The 20,029-nt window shown below is 37.5% G+C and overlaps 2 protein-coding genes across 2 annotated transcripts; both read right to left on the bottom strand.

The window, feature by feature from the left end:
• Window positions 1-6,081: 6,081 nt before the first annotated feature.
• On the bottom strand, window positions 6,082-9,516 carry LOC114500081 (olfactory receptor 51G2). Its single transcript, XM_028516668.2, has 3 exons — window positions 9,236-9,516; window positions 9,043-9,140; window positions 6,082-7,503 (listed from the first exon to the last, which is right to left on the bottom strand). The coding sequence occupies exon 3, from the start codon at window positions 7,460-7,462 to the stop codon at window positions 6,524-6,526; it is 939 nt and encodes a 312-aa protein (XP_028372469.1). The 5' UTR covers window positions 7,463-7,503; window positions 9,043-9,140; window positions 9,236-9,516; the 3' UTR covers window positions 6,082-6,523.
• A 4,803-nt stretch (window positions 9,517-14,319) lies between these two features.
• Window positions 14,320-18,676, bottom strand: LOC114500630 (olfactory receptor 51G1). Its single transcript, XM_028517354.2, has 3 exons — window positions 18,563-18,676; window positions 15,813-15,895; window positions 14,320-15,478 (listed from the first exon to the last, which is right to left on the bottom strand). The coding sequence occupies exon 3, from the start codon at window positions 15,371-15,373 to the stop codon at window positions 14,429-14,431; it is 945 nt and encodes a 314-aa protein (XP_028373155.1). The 5' UTR covers window positions 15,374-15,478; window positions 15,813-15,895; window positions 18,563-18,676; the 3' UTR covers window positions 14,320-14,428.
• Between the last annotated feature and the right edge of the window lie 1,353 nt (window positions 18,677-20,029).

Here is a 20,029-nt window from a genome sequence, read left to right on the forward strand (position 1 = left end):
GTCTGATTGCTTAACACATACTGGGACAAAGAAGGGCTCCATTAATATTTGTTAGCCATTTTGTGAATTGATGAGTGACTATCATTGAATAAAAGTACTGCTCATTTTCTAACCTCAAAATTTTGAGCATCTCTGTGGACAGAGGCCTGACATTATACTGTCAATCATGTCAGATTAGTGTGTATGATCATTGCCTTAGGCAGCTCCTTTCTTGCTGCTACAATCATGTCAAACCTAAAGCAAAGGTTACTGTCTGCTGAATTTTGCTGTCTGCTTTGCTAAAGACCAGGAAATACCTCCCCTACTACTCCTCTCAACCCAAATGTATTCTTACATCTGTGTTCACTATCTCACCTTATTTTCCATATCCAAATTGAGACAATTTCTCTAGAAGTTTTTCTCAACCATTTCTCATTTTCCCTGTTCTTCTCATCCCATCTACAAGAATCCTCATCTCCAATCATCATCCTCCCATGCAAGAACTTTTTATTGCCTTCTAATTGGACCCTTTGCATCAATCTCATCCTCCAATTTGTTCTCCACTTTGCAGTCAGTTATATTTAGTAAAACTAACACAGGTTATATTATTTACTCACTTAAAATGCTCTCATTCTCTCACTACAATTGGGGTAAAAACCAAAGACCATGCATGGAACCCCCCACCAAAATACTCATGATCTGGCAACTGCTGCCTTATTTCATGCCAATGGTCTGAAAACACCTTGACATCTTTCATTGTAGGTAGATATCGGAAAACTTCAGGCTATAACAGACAATAGCCAGAGAACAAAGACTCTTACAAGAAGGAAGGAGCCATAGAATTCATAGATTAAAAATCTAAAATTTGAAAAACTGAATAAATCTGAGAGGTTAAGAGTGAAAAAAAAAAGAATGGAGCTCAGAAATTTTCCATATGTTCATATATTTGACTCTTAATCTCAATCTATTCGAGAAGTTATTATAAGCCCTGATAAAGTCTGAGACAAAAATCCAATATATAAAAGAAAGGGAGAAATTGGATGAAAGGAGAACTTTTTCTGGTCAGACATACACCTTATTTCTCGGACTTCCCAAGGTTAGGGGCCTGCAGGTTTAGTCCTAGGTCTGGTAACTGGAAGAACTGAAATCATGAACAATGAGGTAAGAGAGATGTTGGGATTTCACCCTGGTTTATTTTTTTGTGGTAAGACTGGTAGGAGGAAGTAAAATATTGGATTGATAAACTTACTGCTCTTGAAAGAAAAGACCATGGAACTGAGACACAGATTCACCACATATACTTAATTATCAATGTATTATTTGTTCCATACTTTACCAAATATGCTATGTATAGTATCTCATTTATACTTACAAAAATGATCTGAAGTAGATAACACTCTTCTAAAATTTACAGCTCAGAAAAGTTGAACAATTGTTAAAATTACAGACTCCAGGCTGGACTCAGGTCCTTTTGGGGCCACAGCCTTTATTCTCAAGTCTTATGCCACATTGCCTTTTGTGATATAAAGGGGAAAAAACAATGGTAGAAATAGGTTCTTTTTGTGATACTGATAGGCTAGAGTGCAAACTAATGGTCCACAGGACAAAGCTTGCTGCTATTTATTTGACCCTTGGAGTGTCAAATAAATAGCAGCAAGTGGAGTGTTTAAATAATTATTTTTCCCATAAGAATCTGAAATTTTATTTTATTTTTAAAAACCAGCACATCTACTGTAATAACTATTCTTGGTGTTAAGTGACTGACTACTAGTTTTAATGACAGGGGAATTTAAGAGTTAAACATTTTAGCTATAGGCATAGTTGATGGGCTTATGTGATTAATGCATGTGGAAAGGTGTTATTCCAGGAACTGGAATTCATGACCATGTGACTCCAGGAAGTTGACAAGCAATTCAACCTTTGTGCCCCAGGGATTCCTCAGCTGTGGAGATGGTATCTGAGCCATTGTGTTCTAGGGAGGGAACTCCTGAGATGCAAATAAAGAAGTGTTGATCAAAAAACTATGGTACATTTACACAATGGAATTCTCCACAGCAGAGAGAAAGAAGAAGCTCCTATCCTTTGAGATAGCATGGGTGGAACTGGAGAGTATTATGCTAAGTGAAATAAGCCAGGTGGTGAGGGACAAATACCATATGATCTCACCTTTAACTGGAACATAATCAACAAAAGAAAAAAAAACAAAATATGACCAGAGACATTGAAATTAGGAACAATCTGACAGTGGCCAGAGGGGAGAGGGGAGACGACAATGGGGAGAAGGGTTTTCAGGAACTACTATAAAGGATACATGGACAAAACCAAGGGGGAGGGTGGAAGCAGGGGAGGGAGGTGGGTTTGGCTGGAGTGGGGGGAAATGGTGGGGAGAAAATGCAGACAACTGTAATTGAGTAACAATAAAGTAATTAAAAAAGAAGTGTTGATCAACAGATAAAAGAAATTCTAGGAAAATCACCTGCCAGACCACAACTATTATCCAATTAACCTTTTTTCCCAAACCCCTCATTTACCCTTCTCATAAAAATGTAGGTTTCAGATGAGACATTAAGATGGTTTTTATAGGGTATATAACTTGTCTTCTGAGATTGCAGGCATTCTAACAAAGCACTCATAAAGATTCAATTCAATCTTTGAAAAATATTAAAAAAAAGAAAAACATCAGTACATTTAGTAATAACAATCTCACATTCTAGAGCTGAGTAGCTGTGTCCCTTTTGTTAGAGTTCGCCACAGATCACAGCCCAGCTCTTGTTTGTCTTCTACCATTTGACTTCACTCATTTACCTGACTGCACAGCCTGTGAGGGATTCAGGTTTGTCACTCTAGTTTTAGGCTTTCTGTGAGAGAGGGAAAGTCTCAGTGGTCTTGCCTTACTCTCAATTTAATATCACAGGTCATGAATTCATTCCTATACCTTGGCCTTCTCTTGCAAGCTGTAGGTTCATAGATACAATGCCTTATTGACTCCACTTTTTAGTAAGAATAGTAATAATCATATCTCATAATTATTGTTCATTTATTAAGTACCACATATTGCACCAAAGGCTTTATACAATATGTGGTGCATTATCACATTTATTCCTATATTAAAATTAGGAAAGTGTTATTACTTATACCCATTTGACAGATGAAGAAGTAGAAGTTCACAGAGGTAAAAAGTCTTTCCTGGGACACACAGGTAGTAAGTGATGGGATCTGGATGCTGGGAGACTACGTTAGTTGATCCTATTGCAGAGCCTGAGTTCCTAAACACTCTGTGCTCTCCGTGATACACAACTGTCTGCCTCTCAGTATCTTCAAAATGCAATTAATTCCTTCCTTTAAGCCTGTTCCTTATAAAGTATTCTTTAACCTACTAAATAGTACTCTCATACCCTTAATTCCTCAAAACTGAAATCAGGGAGTAATCTTTGTTCATTCTTTCCTCTTATTCAGCCTGTATATCCTATAAATAGGTAAGTCATGAAAAAAACTGTTTCAACCAAATGTCTACTGATACTATTCACTCTTTTCCCCACTTATTCTATCATGGTACTTGTTATATGATTTCTTACCTGGATGGCTATAACATTTTCCTATTGTCTCTCCCTTATTAATTCTTTTCATCTCTTCTCTAATTAATTCTCTATATTATAGACAGAGTGAATATCTTAAAATGTAAACGTGACTATTTTACTTTCCTACCTAAATACTTCATTGGATTCCCATTACCATGAAGGTCTAGTTTCTCTTCTTTAGTGTGGCTCATACATCTTATTAGCTTTTTGCCTCACTCATGGTCTCATCTTCTGTCACACTTTTTATTCTTTCCACTACTATATCTAAAGTTTATCTCAATTCTATAAATTTGTAAATTCTTTACCCTTCTATTCATTCCATCCATTCTTCCATTTCTTCTTTGGAGTAAAAAGGGAAGGAAATATAATGATGCAAGAGCATCTGGTAAATAAGAGAAAGGCAAAACCTATAGGGCTCTATAAAACATCTTTAACTTTTAAAAATAACAACAGTAGGCGATTGAGGTTATAAGTAGAATGACAAAGCAGATTTGCATTTTCTAATGTATTGGGAAACACTGGCAGAGTGGCTTAGTTGGTTAGAGTGTCGTCCTGATATGCCAAGTTTGTGGGTTTGATTCACATTCAGGGCACATAGAAGAATCAACCAATAAATGCATAACTAAGTGGAGCAACAAATCTCTTTCTCTATGTCTCAAATAAAAAAAAAGAAACTATTAATAATGAGGTGGGAAGAATAAGAGATAACTAAAAGAAACAGGAAGAAAGCTATTGCATTGAGCTTGGTGAACATGGAAGAGAATGGAGAAAGTCAGAGATCAACAACTAGATATACAATAGTGCCATGCACTTGAGTTAGAACACAATAATTCAGATTTAATTCTATTGTGTTGAAAGGTCTAATACTTTGTTTGAGAGTCTCTGAATTTGTTTTTCTCTCTGTCTGGAAGTGCCTGTGAGCAAAGCCATGCTACTTACATAGGAGAAAATGAACAGGACCTATTCCTTGTATAGAACATTACCTGGAGCAGAAAGTATCCATTCTGCACATGCTATAAGAAGAAATAAATAAATGAAATAATGCATGTGGTTACTGTTGGTGTCTGGAAAAGTATCCACGGGTCTTCTTAAACTTGGGGTTGTTTCAGGGATTCCTCTTTTATTAATCACACACTCTCAGTGACATGTTTTACTCTGTGGAATTACGTTTTATTTTAGGAATGAAAGTACATTTATTGTGAGATGAAAAACATGCTAAGATTTTTCTTTGAAACTTTTATATATATCATATATTTATTCATTTTAATATGTTTATTGATATTAGAGAGAGAGGAAGGGAGAGAGAAAGAGACATCGATTGTGAGAAACATTGAGCAATTGGTTGCCTTCCATGTGCACCACTAATGGGGTACTGAACCCTCGACCTAGATGTGTGACCTGACCAGAAGTCAAATCTCCAACCTTTTGGTGTTTGGGATGATGTGCCAACCAACTGAGCCACCTGGCTATGGCAATATATCATATATTTAAATTTTGTAAATAGCATTGTAGGATAGATATTGGTAAGTTTTTTAAAAAAGAAAATAGAGCTTATATAAGGAAAATACTTTTCTTAAGCCACAGAGTTAGAAAGTAGAACTTTCTAAATCTAACAGCAAGTATGATACACTTTCTAGTGTATCACAATAACTCTTTAATTCATTATAAGATGAGAACATGACTTTCACATGAGGACAAAAAGTGCAAGTACACAGTCTAGATATAGATTCCAGCTATAAATTTTTATGCACAACTATACAGTGGCTTTATGGTTTTTCTGAAGTTTTGTGTGTGTATAGACACATAAGATATAAATCACCCATGACACTCACATATGTTTTTCACTTTATTCTATTTTCTCTGTACAAGTAACACAGGATCTTTCACACAATGACACCCAAGGGTTACATGTACCTATCATTGCAGAAACAGACAGAGTGAAGCACTAGTGGCGGGGTGGGTACATGATCTGCCAAGAGTTAAATGTCAAGTGTGTTAGATAGCCTGGGAAGATACCAATTTCTTGTGAGGCCTGGCTCTGCATAACCCTCAGAGTGGAAGATTTTGTCTTTGGCCCTCTGCAACTCACTTTCTTGATCCTGAACTAAAACTATGCAGTAATATGACAGTATCATACCTCCCTCTAGATTTTTCAAAGTTTTTCTTATTTTGTTTATTTATTTTATTCATTGACTTTTAGAGAGAGAGAGAAGGGGAAGAGGGAGAGAAGGAGAGAGAGAGAGAGATCAATTCATTTTCCACTTATATGTTCATTGGTTGATTTTTGTGTATTCCCTGACCAAGTATTGAATCTGCAACCTTGGCCTATTGGGCAAATGCTTCAACTAAGCTATTTAGCCAGGACCTAAAGCTTTTCTTGACAGCATCTTATCTAGGTCTGCTTACCTCACAGATACTTTTTTTTTTAATCTCAGGCAATGTGGAGGTACAATTATAATACAAAGTGGGTATAAGCAATTATCTCTTTTTGATTCATTGACTCATGACCTTTTTGATATAAGTAGTGTCTCAACCTATTTCCACTTTGTCCCCCACCATCAACCCATGTTCTCTACTCTTTCTTGATATGCAAGAGATCAATGATTATGACAAAAATAACTTCAGATATTTCTCTTAATGTATTTCCTGTCTCACACTTCTGCCTCAGCTTTGCACATGCTGTTGCTTTGGACTGTAATTTCTTACTTTGATTTCCTAACTCCTATATGCCCCTTAAGGCTGTCAATTCAGAGAATCTTTCTTGACACTCTCTTCCCCCTGCTACAGGACAGTGTATTTTTGTTCCTATATCAACTTCTATTTACTATGAATAATACAATTTCCTGTATATGTTTGTTGAGTACATAAGTAGCAACCTCCTTCATTTTATGTACAATTGATATTATAAGGATAGGGGAGTAATGGTACATTTAAGGAAATATTGCCTCCAAGGCTAGATCCAGCTACTAACAAAAGACATGGGTCACACGATCTCGGATCTGTTTTGTCTTCACACTGTAAATGATAGGGTTCATTAGGGGAGGGAATAAAAGATACACAAAGCCCATGATAACTTGGACCAGATGAGGTGCCTGCTTCCCAAAGCGATGGATGATGGACAAGCCAATCATGGGAGAGTAGAAGAGAAGCACAGCACAGATGTGGGAAACACAGGTGTTAAGAGCTTTGAATCTCTCCACCTTGGATGCAATGGACAGCACTGTACGCAGAATCAAGGCATAGGAAAAGAGAATGAGCAGTGAGTCTACACCCACTGTGGAAACAATAACAAACATGCCATAGATGCTGTTGGCTTTGATATCTGCACAGGCCAATTTCATCACCTCTTGATGGAGACAATAGGAATGTGAGAGGACCAGTGAGCCACAGTAAGGGAATCTTCTGAGCATAAAAGGCAATGGGAAAATGAGTGCTACACTGCGGCCCAGGGAAGCTAGGCCAATTCTGCCAATGACTGTATTGGTGAGAATGGAAGCATAGCGCAAGGGATGACAGATGGCCACGAAGCGGTCAAAGGCCATGGACAGTAGCACAGAGGACTCCAGGAAAGACAAACAATGAATGAAAAAGAGTTGGGCAAAACAAGCCTCATGACCAATATCTCGTGCCCCAATCCAAAATATGCCCAGCACTGTAGGAAGTGTGCAAAGAGACAGACCTAGGTCAGTCACAGCCAGCATGGACAGGAAAAGGTACATTGGTTCATGGAGTGAAGGCTCCGTTTTAATGATAAAAACAATTGTGCAGTTGCCCAGGATGGAAACCAGATATATGAGACATAATGGGATGGAGATCCAGATGTGCATGTGTTCCAGCCCGGGAATGCCACTCAGCAGGAAGGAGGAAGCAATACTACTGTTGTTTTCCAGGGGTCCCAATGTCATTGTGTATGGAGGAAAGGGGGTGTTGAATTCCCTTCAAATTCCTGAAAGAAATGAATTGAGAAAAAGCTAGTGATTGTGCCTGGAAAGGAAGTTTTTAAAAAATGATTAGAACTGTACAGCTCCTCCAAAGGTCATTTCTTTTTTGGACCCTAGCACCCTCTGATCATTTTTTAAAAAATTACTTTCCTTAAATTTTTTCTTTTTGCTCCTTCAGACTAAGAGTTTTGAGCATCTTTACTATTCCTGTTGATGATACTTAACTTTGCCTACCCCTTATGAGAAGACCTTTAACTAATTTCTCCTCACATGTATCTTTTCTGCCAGGGCTCTCACTAACATTTTAAACTTTCTTTTAACTTTTCTTCCTTTCTCTTCACTTTACTTCCTTTGCTATTCCCCTTCCTTCCTTCCTTCCTTCCTTCCTTCCTTCCTTCCTTCCTTCCTTCCTTCCTCTCTTTCTCTCTTTCTTTCTTTCTTTCTCTTTCTTTTTCTTTCTCAACCACATATAATTGTTAATCTTAAACACTGACAAATTCTTCACACACCTTTTTTTCCGGTCTTCCTGCTATTGAAGTCTAGCTTAATTCAGATAGAGCATAAGTGCTACTCAGCTCACAGAATTCCAAAGAAAACTGGAGAATATGCGAATGGCTGTCTATAAAGTTATTCTTGATGGCTGGAGTAAGAAATCAAAGCGCTGATTTTTATGTCAGTCAGTAATTGGCTTTCCCTAGAAGTCTAGGAATCAACTGATGTGAATGTGTGGGAGAAAAGACTAAGAATGGGCACAGTGCCAATCAATGCAGAGTCCATGGAAGTCCACAGAACAAAAGGCAATGATGCTGGTAGGGCTCATTCTTCTTCAGATGAAGAAAAATGCTCAGGAGGGGACAGTCACAAGGCAGAGGCTACATGCTTATTAGAGTCTCCTGGTTTCTAGAGCAGTGATCATCTTACTCACAATTTATATTCCCAGTAGAGTATGAGCTCAAAGTGCACAGGGGCTTTGCTTTGTTCATTTCTATAAAGACAGTGTTTTAGAATGTGCACTGGTATACAGTATGTGCTGAGCAATTTTTTTAAATGTATGAATAAGAGTTAAGTTTTGTTTATCTAACTGTTGCTAACTTGGTCCATGTTTTATCTACTTCAAATAATTCTATGAATAAAGTTCTCTTAATACTATGATATTTTAGATGAGGACACAGAGGCTTAGAGAAAATTAACGTTTCTTACATCACAGTCAGGCCAAAATGGGATTTGAACTGAGATTTAATTTTTCTCCAGATTCCAGGCACTAAAAAATGATTACATTTTCTTCTCACACTGATGACAATTCACTGTCTACTAGCAGCCCTACAAATCAAGGACTTAGTAGGGACAGGCAAAATACACAGTGGTTAATAATATAACTCATAAATACTAAGGCGGAGAATATTTTCACCTGAAAATAAAGTAGGTTGGTGAGAAAAAACTATAATATCTAATGAACATTCACTATTTATCAGACAATATACTGGGAACATTGCAAAAGAAATAGCATGAGACCTTAGAAAAGCCTTGGAAGTTAATATTATTACCTCAATTTGTAAACAAGGAGAGACAACCTTAGAAAATTTGATCGCGTGCCTAATGTCATGCAGCCATCAGTGACAGAGCTGGAACTCAAAGGCACATTCTGAAATTTTGGAAACATTTAGGTTAACAAAGCTAAGCAGTGAACAGATGTGAGAAGGCTGTTGTCTCCTTTCTTAGCCAGTGCTAAAACCAGACCTGGAATCCCATGAAGTCTGTTCTCTCTGACCATAGCAGTCTCCATTTTGGGCAGGCAACCTCTATAGGCTTTCTTGTGTCTCAAACTTCTTTCTATTTTTTTCTCTGTCTCCAAATCTCTCGCTGAGACCTCTGGGACTTCTTGGTTCCACCGCTCAGCACCAAATACCTGCCCACTATATTGACCCTTCACACACCAAGGCTGGGTCCAGAGGCTCCAGACCTTACATAGGGAAGAAGGATGGCTAAAGCTAGAGACTCCGGCTCTGGGGTTATAAAGAGAACAGAGGGTGAATGCTTAATTACCTGATTTTTATGCAACTGCCTGGAGTTCCCATTGAGAACCTTTTAAGGATCTTTAATCAATTCCCCAATCTGACTGTCTTCCTCAACTTCATTATCTCAGACCTTGGGAATAGGGAAAAGAGAGAAGAAGAGAATGACCTTGTGAAATGTTTAGAACAGGAGCCCAGAGGATATTATGTGTGTAGTTATAGCTGAAAGATCTGGAGAAGGTTTTAAATAACCTTCACCAATTCAGAAAAGCAGAGTGGGTGATGTTAATAGTTCTTTATGTGTAATGTATCATAACTGTATAATTTATGCACATTGTATGTGACAGTGTACATGATATATCTATATCTATATCTATATCTATATATATCTATATATATCCATATACAGTATTTAAAAGAGTTTTTTTGATTAATGCCCTTCTTATCACCAAAGAGGAAGCAAGAAGTCAGACCAAGTTCTTGGAATATTGTGATTGTATGGATGTTTATTCTTGGTATCCTGTGCAACCCTATGTGCTCTTGACCCCTGCCTACACTCAGAGACTCCATCTCTTCTTCCTGTCTCTGATCTACTCAAAACTTAACCCTATGTTTCTAGACATCAAGATGAAAATTAGAGAAACTAACCTATTCTTATAACTTGTGGGCAACATAAGCCCCTGCAAAGAGTAGTTAAATCCAAGAAGGAATTTTATATGTTAATACAGGGATATGAGGAGTTAATCATCTATTTTTGGCCTCTGAAACCTGATAGAGAAGAAGTTTTAGACAGAAGAATTAAGGACCATTTCAGTGTTATCATTACCCAGGTAATTAGTATCTAGCTTATTGGATTCCTTTTGGGAATATAAAGGTATAAATAGTAAGGAATGCCCTAGAATAGGGGTCCTCAACCTCCAGACTATGAACCAGTACCAATCAGGGCCTGTTAGGAACCAGGAGGTAAGTTTGAATAAAATGTGCTTGACACATCCTGAAACCATCCCCTCCACCCTGGGCTGTAGAAAAATTGTCTTCCATGATGCCAGTCCCTGGTGCCAAAAAGGTTGGGGACTGCTGCCCTAGAATCCTCAATCCAATCACAAGAGATTATTCCAATTTGCTGACTTGACTGGAAACTTTGAAATGTGGTGGGCATCCTCTTGTGGTCACACTTTATTAATCTCTGGTTGAGCATGTGTACCTATTTGAGTATTATGAAGCAGTATTTTTCAAATCGTAGTTCCCAGATAATTAGGATCAGAATCACCTGGGATGTTTGTTAACATTCAGATCTTTGGGCCTCATCTTTACAGAACCAAAATTGGCATTTTTAACAACAACAAAGGTTTAGGAATTTTCATATACCCCTTTTTTATGATTTATTTTCAATTCTAATTTCAGAATTTTCTATTTTCTCTATAATTAAAAAGGCATCTCCACTTTTAGCCTGAAATTTATTCCAAAATATAAAATCTCTTGTATCAGATTTCTAGGACAGCAGCAACAAAACCACCACAGAGTGGCTTTAACAACAGAAATGTATTTTCTCACAGTTCTGTAGCTGGAAGTCCAAGGTCAAGGCGTCAGCAGAACAATCTTAGGCCTTTATCCTTTGCTTGCAGGTGGCCACCCTGTCACTGGGTCCTTATATGGTCTTTCCTCTAGGTATCAGTATCATTGGTATCTTTTCTTTGTACAAGGACACTAGCTGTATTGGATTTGGGCCCACCCTAACAGCTTCATTCTAACTTAATCACCTTCATTTTAACTTAATCATATTTTTAAAGACCTTACCTCCAAACACATTTTGAATTGCTGAGGGTTGTAACTTCAACCCTTTTGGGAGAGCCATTATTTAGTTCATAACATTTGTTTATTTATACTTTCTATCATTTTTTCATCTATTTAACAAATATTTTATGATATAAATAATACTCCTTCTATTCACAAGTAATATCTCTTTACAATCTCTGAGTCCAAGCACTGAAAAGAAACAGGTAGTATTAGATGTGTTTTGGTAGAAAATTGGTTCAAATCTCAGATGTTATGGAGGAAAAGAAAGACAGACAAAGATATATAGAGATAAAAAAAAAAGAGAGACTGCCCTTCCATTCTAAATGAAATGGAATGTAGGTCCTTGCTTTCCATGACTTTGAATACTTCTTTCTAGCCCCTTCTTGCCTGCAAGGTTTCTTTTGAGAAGTCAGTTCATAGTCTTATGGGAACTCCTTTGTAGATAACCCTCTCCTTTTCTCTTGTTGCTTTTAAGATTCTCTTCTTATCTTTAATCTTGGGTAATTTAATTATGATGTGTCTTCATGTGTTCCTTCTTGGGTTGAATATCTTTGGGACTCTGAGCTTCCTGGACTTCCTAGAAGTCTATTTGCTTCAGCAGACTGGGGATGTTCGGAACTGCCTTGCCTGATTTCAGGAGTTGTAACCCCCCACCCCCATGGCTAAGGCTGAGTGAGTGACCTTCAGACCATAAGCCACTAAGGAGACAAGACTTATCTCCCTGGTGGGGATGCTGCCTCTGCTCCTGTTAATTCACCCTGCCTGGCTCCCAGTGCTTGATTGGTTAGCCAATGACAGGTAAGATTCCTCAAGGGAGGCACGAGCTAAGACAGGCATGATCATGGGGGCCCCCAGGGAAGGACTTGGGAGCTACAGAAAAGGGGTGATGGACTCTTGCCCCTTGGCTTTGACATAGCCTGAGTCCTCATTCTCTCTGCAAGAAGTCTCCTAATCTCTTGGATGCCTCACTTCCCCTACCTGACTTAAGCCTGAAACAATGACTTAAGCCTGAAACAATGCCAGTGGTGGGTGCTGCCTTGTGTTGGAAAGATCAGGTTCCTTAGGGTGATCAAGCCTAAGAAAGAATATGTAAAATCCTGTGAAACCTTCTTTGTTTAGAATGCTCTCAGTTAAATGATAAGGGTCCAAGCAGGAAGTGAGTTTGTTCCCTAAAGTTTTATGGCTATTTAGCTATCTGACCCTGACTCAAAATAGGCCTCCAGAATTCTTTGTGTGTTATCTATTGTTTGATCCTTACTGTCTGATAAAGATTAATGAGCTTTACAGAACACACTGTATTCCTATGCAGATTGAAGACAATAAAAGCCTCTCAAGGCAAGGGTCTGGGGCACTCTTGTCTTGAGAGAATGGCTAAGGTGCTTTGAGGCTTGCTCTCCCTTTGAGAGAGAAGCCACACCTTCCCTTTCCTCTACAAGACTCAATAGTCCCTGTGAATCTGTCTCATATCTCATCCGTAACGCCCCAGACACTGCGGGCCGGTGTCCACATCAGGGGAAGTTTTCCTTCATTATTTGTTCAAATAAGTTTTCAATTTCTTGGTCTTCCTTTTCTTCTTCTGGAACCCTTATGATTTGGATGTTGGAATGTTTAATGTTGTCCCAGAGGCTCATAGTCCTCTCCAAGATTATCCAGCAAAACTATGATTTAGAATGGAAGGGCAGATAAAGTGCTTCCCAGATAAGGTCAAATTAAAGGAGTTTATCATCACCAAGCCCTTATTATATAAAATGTTAAAGTGAATTATCTAAGAAAAATAAGATCAAAATTATAAACAGTAAAATGACAATGAACTTGCAACTATCAACAACTGAATGTAAACAAAAAACACAAAAAACAAACTAAGCAAACAACTAGAACAGAAACAGGTTCATAGAAATAGAGATCACATGGAGGGTTATCAGCAGTGCAGGGGGGAGTAAAATGGAAGAAAAGGTACAGGGAATAAGAAGCATAATTAGTAGGCACAAGATAGACACGGAGAGATTAAGAATAGTATAGGAAATGGAGAAGCCAAAGAACTTATATCTAAGACTCATGGACATGAACTAAGGGGGAGAATGCTGATGGGAGGGTGTGTGCAGGACAGATGGGGATAAAAATAAAGGGGAGAAAGAAATGGGGCAGCTGTAATAGCATAATCAATAACACATACTTAAAAAAACAGAGAGACTGGATTAATATTTCAACAGCTTTGATTATAAGGGCCATAAAGTTTGATCCTTTTACAGGGAAGACAATCCCATCTGCTTTAAATTTACCTATGAAGCTTCTTAAGGGAAAAATGGTATATGATGTGTGGAGAGATAAAACAAAAGCCCATGTCTTCTAGCCAAGAAAAAAGTGGAGAAAAGAAGCAAGCTTGAGAGAGAAAAGGCAGAGAGAGAAGGTATAAGGGAATATCTTGTATACAAAGATGGTTCCTTGAGGAGACACAGCACTAAGGAGAATAACATTGATCTATAGGGAATATTATTGGATAGGACTGAGAGAACTGAAGCTAAAATGAGCAATTAAAAAAATTCAGTTTTTTTGTTATTGCATTTTTTTCATGATCATTAATTGGTAGAAGATTATGAAGGAGACAGATGACGTGGAAAGAAAATAGTTAACATTCCCCTCATATATCCTACTTGTAGTGTGAGTAAAGTTGTTCACATCTATATTTACCTGGTACCTGCAGTGTCTAGTTCTTACAAACATTCATGTTATTTTCACATCTATTTGTTTCTTTATTTCTATTACTACAATAAAGATGCATCAGTAATCCCAAATGTTAGTATATGTGGTAAACCAGAGTTCAGAAACACTAAACAGCAGAAAGTCTAAATATTTGTTGAGAATTGATATATGTTAGGCACTGTTAAAGATTTGCATGAATTATTTCATTTAACCTTCACAACACCCCTGCATGAAAGGTATTGTAATTATTTACATACTCATTCTTCATTTGAGGAAACCAAAGAACAGAGAGGTAGATAATTTTCTTTTTTATGACTGGAGTTTGTCATTTTGCCACAGCATTGCTGAAACAAAAATTATCTATGAGACTTATTCCACAAACTTCCTCCCTTTATCCTAACTTAACCCTTTTGAAAACACCTCAGTGTTTAAAAAATTCAAACTTCTTAGCAATGCGTTGGCGGATTTGCTTGGTCTTGATGCTGTAGACAATGGGGTTCATGAGAGGCGGTACCAGCAGATACACATAAGACATGAAGAGGTGAACAATGTGGGGCAGATGTTCACCAAAGCGATGCACAAGAGACAAGCCAATCATGGGGATGTAGAAGAGTAGAACCGCACACATATGGGAGACGCAGGTGTTGAGGGCCCGAAGTCGCTCCTGGCGGGAGGCAATGCTTAGTACTGTACGGAGGATAAGGGCATAGGAGAGGAAGATAAGCAGTGAGTCCACACCTACGGTGCAGGCTACAACAAAGAGCCCGTAAATGTGATTGACAATGATGCTAGAACAGGCCAGCTTCATGATCTCCAGGTGCAGACAATAGGCATGGGCCAGCACATGGGAGCGGCAGTACTGGAAGCGCTTCAGGAGGAATGGCAGGGGGAGGATGAGCAGGGCACTTCTAAGCACCGAGCTCAGCCCCATCTTGACAATACGTGCGGGTGTCAAGACTGTGGAGTAACGCAAGGGGTTGCAGATGGCTATGTAGCGATCAATGGACATGGACAACAAGATCGAAGACTCCACTAGAGACAAGGTATGGATGAAGAAGAGCTGAGTGAAGCAGGCAGGAATACCAATCTCTCTGGCATCAAACCAGAAGATGCCCAGCACAGTGGGTAGTGTAGAAAAGCAAAGCCCCAAGTCTGTGAGGGCCAGCATGGCCAAGAAATAGTACATGGGTTCATGGAGGGTGGCATCAGTACGGATGACATGGAGAATGGTGAGGTTTCCTACAATAACTGTCAAATAGATGGAGCAGAAGGGAATAGAGATCCAGCCATGGAGATCTTCAAGGCCTTGGAAGCCCGTCAGGAAGAAAGTGGCCTTTTGGAGGCTGCTATTATAAAGAATTGTCATGGCTTTACAATCTTGGACTTCATCAACCTTCAATATAGAATAAGATTCCTGAAGAGTGACAGATCACTCACCTAAGCATCCTGGTTCCAGAGAGTCAGAATGGGTCTGCAAATTAAATGGGAAACAGTTGGGTGACCTGATATATTAGCTTTTTCTGAAGGGCTTTAGAAAATGCTAATAATATATAGGAAGGGGACTTTAGAAGGTATTTATTTATTTATTTTAAAATACATAGTTTTTAGAACAGTATTAGGCTCACAAAAGCATTGAGAAATAATATAGAGAGTTCCCTGAACCCAGTCTCTTTAATTATTGATATCTACATTTGTACTGTATATTTGTTATAATCATTGAACCAATATTGTTATTAACTGAAGTCCCTATTTTATTCAGACTTTTAGAGGGAGTTTCTTTAGCTAATGGATAACATGTGATTTACCTTTATGGTACTATGCCCTCCAGTGTTGGACTCAGTGGTTCAATGAGGTCATCTCAGATGGAACCTTTTTCTTGTGTTTCTCCCTGAAAAAAAAAATCTCCAGTTCAATCAGTAAAGCATTCAGAATCTACATCATACAAATGGGGAGTTGATACTACACATTATTTTTCATAATTTTCTACTAGTATCAGGTGCATATCATGTACCTTCAGATGTATTTATAATTTAGCTGGGGATGGTATTTCATTCCACAATGCCTAGCCTGCAAGGGAGTTCATTGGAAGCACTGAGTAAATGTTGAGCTCCTTGAACTTGTAACTTTTTACCAGTGATGCCTTTCCTGAATCTACATAAAATCCTTTAGGGACTCCAGAGGCAAATGGTGGTGTGCAAATCTAAAGTCCGGAACTGAGAAATGCCTGAGAAGAAGCAGGGTCTCTGGAAAACAAATAATTCTGGGAAAGGGTGCTTTGAGGTTTAGTTTTGATAGGTATCTGGAGACATATGTGTTTCCAATATGAGAGTGGTTTGACTGGGCTAGATGTAGACATGGGGATGGTATGTATCAGATCTGAAACACAAATAATAAAGAGAAACCTGAAATGGGCAGGGAAAGCCTCTGATCTTTAGCTTATAATGAGGAAATGAAATCTTCAGGGTTTCAGAGTGAGCTATGCCTCTGGGGCTTGGATCAACATGACATGCAAGAATTGGTCTGTCTCTGTTATAACTGACCTGCAATCTCCTTTACTTCCACCCTTGGAAATTTTATTCAACCACATTTCTTGCAAACCACAATAAAATGAGTCTATATATGTTAATATGGTGTGGCAAGTATATTTTTATCACATGCATAAAGAACTTAAAATAGTTAATACTTATTTACTATGTTTCTGACTCTTTAAGTGCCTAATGCATATTATGCTTTTCTACTCATACAACACTCTGGGATGAATTCTTGTCTAAGGAGCATATTGCAGGCAAGACAATGGTGTCACAAAAAATGTGAAGTGATCTGGGTGTGGTTATAGAGCAAGTAAGTGTGGAGGATGAAATTCAACCCTATATACTGCTGAGTTTGTATTATTGTCCTATATCACATTTACTTCTCTTACTAAAAGTCACAGAATTAAGAAATTAATTTTTACAAAGCCAAACTGTAATTTTTGTACCTTGACACATCTGGATAGGCATCTCCATTATATGCATAACATTAGGTAGACCAAAATAGGTAACAATAGAGAGGAAAAATATTTTGGAGACTGAGTTTAGTTTGGAACATTCTGAATGTAAGCTTAAAAAAGAATTCTTAGAGAGAGTATCTAGAGCATGTTATATGTAGTGATCTTGGGTTTAAGTGAGGGTTTAGATACAGGGCATCTCCCATGAATATGTAGACAATTGCTACTGGATGTGGTGTGGAAAGAAAAGACAAGAGCTCGGTTCATAACACCAGAAGCTATTTTAAATGAGGGTAGGACATAAAACTTGAACTAGAAAAGAGACAAAAAATGTAGAATCAGAGAAACAGGATGAGAATAGTAGTCTATAGTATCTCTAAAGGCAAGTCACCATTGTTGATTACAAAAAAGAGATGACAGAGGATGGAGGTTTTTAAAAAGGTATTCTACTTAAATGATGGTGAGGTTATTGTTGATTTTTCAGAGGATATTTTAATAGATTGCAGGGAGACTCTAAAGGCTTAAATTATCAGTGGGTAGGGAGGAATAAGTAAAAAGTGTATATTACTTGTAATTTTCCTCTAAGAGAAAACCTATAGGATGGGTGAAGATGTCAGGATATTTTAAGGAAAAGAGATAGGAAGTTGAGCGTACTCCTTCGGAAAGCTTCCTTTTTTTCTCGTTAAGATGGAGGGGCATTGAAGGGCTGAGGATAAAAAAGGAAGAAAAGTCCATACCAGCTTTTACCATTCACACTTCAAATCAAAACAAATAGTAATAACATAATAATTAATATAGTAATAAAACACCTCCTGTTGTATGATTCCAAAGGAGAAACAGGAAACAAATACAAAGAGAGGCATCTAGGAAAGAGAAAAAATGGAGAGAAGTGGAGACTTGGAAAGAATATAGGCTGTGGAGGAAAAGGAAATATTTAAAGATTTGGAAAGCATGCTTACAGTGGCATAGGCAACAATACAATCTTGCTCCAATATTGAGAGAAAAAAATGGCAAAAAACTTTTTGAAAAGAGCGATAACAAAAAAGGAAAATTTTTCCATCAATTAAAGGGAGATACAAGTAAGAATTTCAATACATATGTGGCTTTTCAGCCATCAGGCTTACAGTGAAGCTGGTTTCCACACATCACACATTGAGCTATTTCAGAGAGTTTGTGAAATAGAGGAAACATGTAGCAGTCATTTATTTCATTCAGACAGGAAAGGGTCATTATGCCTGTTTAGTGAGGACCTGCATCCATAGTATCCTATCTCTGTTATTGTCTTTCTTCCAAATACATTCCTTGCATATTATATTTAGGGTCTGAGTAAGAGGCAAATATGCCAGGTAGGAGGTTGAAGAAAAAGATCAAAGGAAGTCAACTAGCACTAGAAGATGGAATTACTGTCTTACTGAAGTCTTGAAATGTCCACACAGATTTGGAATCTAATATAGTTTACTGAATAAATGCATGAATGAATGGATAAAAAAAGGGATGAGATGCAGTTAAGGATTAAACAGAACAACTTTTAGTGCAGTGGCTCTACATTTTCTTCTCTAAGGCACTCACCTCCAGATTTTTCCAGATTGGAAAAAGTGTCAGCTGACTTCACCACTAGATGATATCAAGCACCCTTGATTCTCCCAGCAGCTCCAATTTATTGAGGTAAAGGGATGTCAACCTAGGGTGTATGGCAGAAACAGAGGAGCGCTAGGCTGAGCAGTGATTTTGATAACACTCTCTCTTTCTGACTCTTAACATAATTGCAAACAAAGCTATTTAAGGTTGTCAGCATCTGTGTTGAGGACAGTTTGCAAAATTACTCCCAAGTACAATCATGGCCTTACATGAGTATAAAGTTTGATTGTTAAAAAACACTGCCAAATCCATTTTAATCTTTAATTATCTTAATACAATTTAAGGTAAAAAAAGATAGAGATTCCAATTTCAATTTTAAAGATAAAGGAACTATTGCTCTGAATGATGAGAAAAAAACATGAAGAGAAATAAATATTAGAAGCAGGGAAGAATCCCTTAGACTCCCCATTTCTGCTTTGTAAGCACTGTTTTATAAAGCCCAGAGAGCCCTTTGGGATGACAAGCAAGAGCTATTTGGACAATAACACCACACTTTTGGAAAATCTTCCATGGTGTTGACTCAAGGGAAATTGATCTAGCACTGAGCTCATAATGCATTCTCAGACTGAAGAAATTGAGTTTGATAAGATCTTAGAGGCAATCTTCAAATTTAATAGCTCTTCATTAATTTTTGCTCTTGGATCATTTCCCAGCATATCCTGGGACAGGTTTGCTAGGCATTTTAGAATCCCAAGTTTGGAAAGAGAACAAGCCATCAATATTGTGTATTAATTTTCTTCTAACTTGAAATTACATACCTCTATTTATATGTTTATAACAGCCATGTATGTTCCTTTTTTTGGAAGCCTCTGTTTAAGTCTTGTTGATTTTCTATTGACTTATCTGTCTTTCCCAAATTCATTTGCAAAAGTTTTGTTTTTATAAATACAAGCTAAGCCATTTGTTAGTTACATATAGCATATATGTTCTCCTACCTTATGCTTATTTTTTTAGTCTTTTAATTCTGTTTATTCAATCAATGAAGTCAGCCATATTAGGTTATGTAGATTTATACTATATTTACTTTGAAGGCAGGAGATTCTCTGTGGAACAAATAAGAGCAAACCATAGGCCAGCAACCACATGTAGCCAGCCTGTCTTTATAATATATCACATCTAATTTATTTAGTATAATATCCTCATAATCTAGTTAGAAAGAGACAAATTCACTATGGATTCTCACTTTTTGTCTATAATTTTTGTAAGCCTTCTAACCGCCATTAATACACAATCATGCATAAGTTTCCATACATTTGGTAATAATAAAGTGCTTCAGTGAAATGTTTTTTAATGTAATAAAAATCATCTTAATATTTTGTTAAAGTAAATATGATTCAATATATGTTGAAAGGATCACTAATTACTATATTGTTTATCAAGTTTCTGGGTGATGACTAT

Source organism: Phyllostomus discolor, chromosome 6, assembly GCF_004126475.2.
Source record: "Phyllostomus discolor isolate MPI-MPIP mPhyDis1 chromosome 6, mPhyDis1.pri.v3, whole genome shotgun sequence".
Lineage (NCBI taxonomy): Eukaryota > Metazoa > Chordata > Mammalia > Chiroptera > Phyllostomidae > Phyllostomus > Phyllostomus discolor.

Excerpts from the sequence above, each read along its gene's own strand:
- LOC114500630 (XM_028517354.2), bottom strand. The coding sequence starts at position 15,373 with ATGACAATTCTTTATAATAGCAGCCTCCAAAAGGCCACTTTCTTCCTG.
- LOC114500081 (XM_028516668.2), bottom strand. The coding sequence starts at position 7,462 with ATGACATTGGGACCCCTGGAAAACAACAGTAGTATTGCTTCCTCCTTC.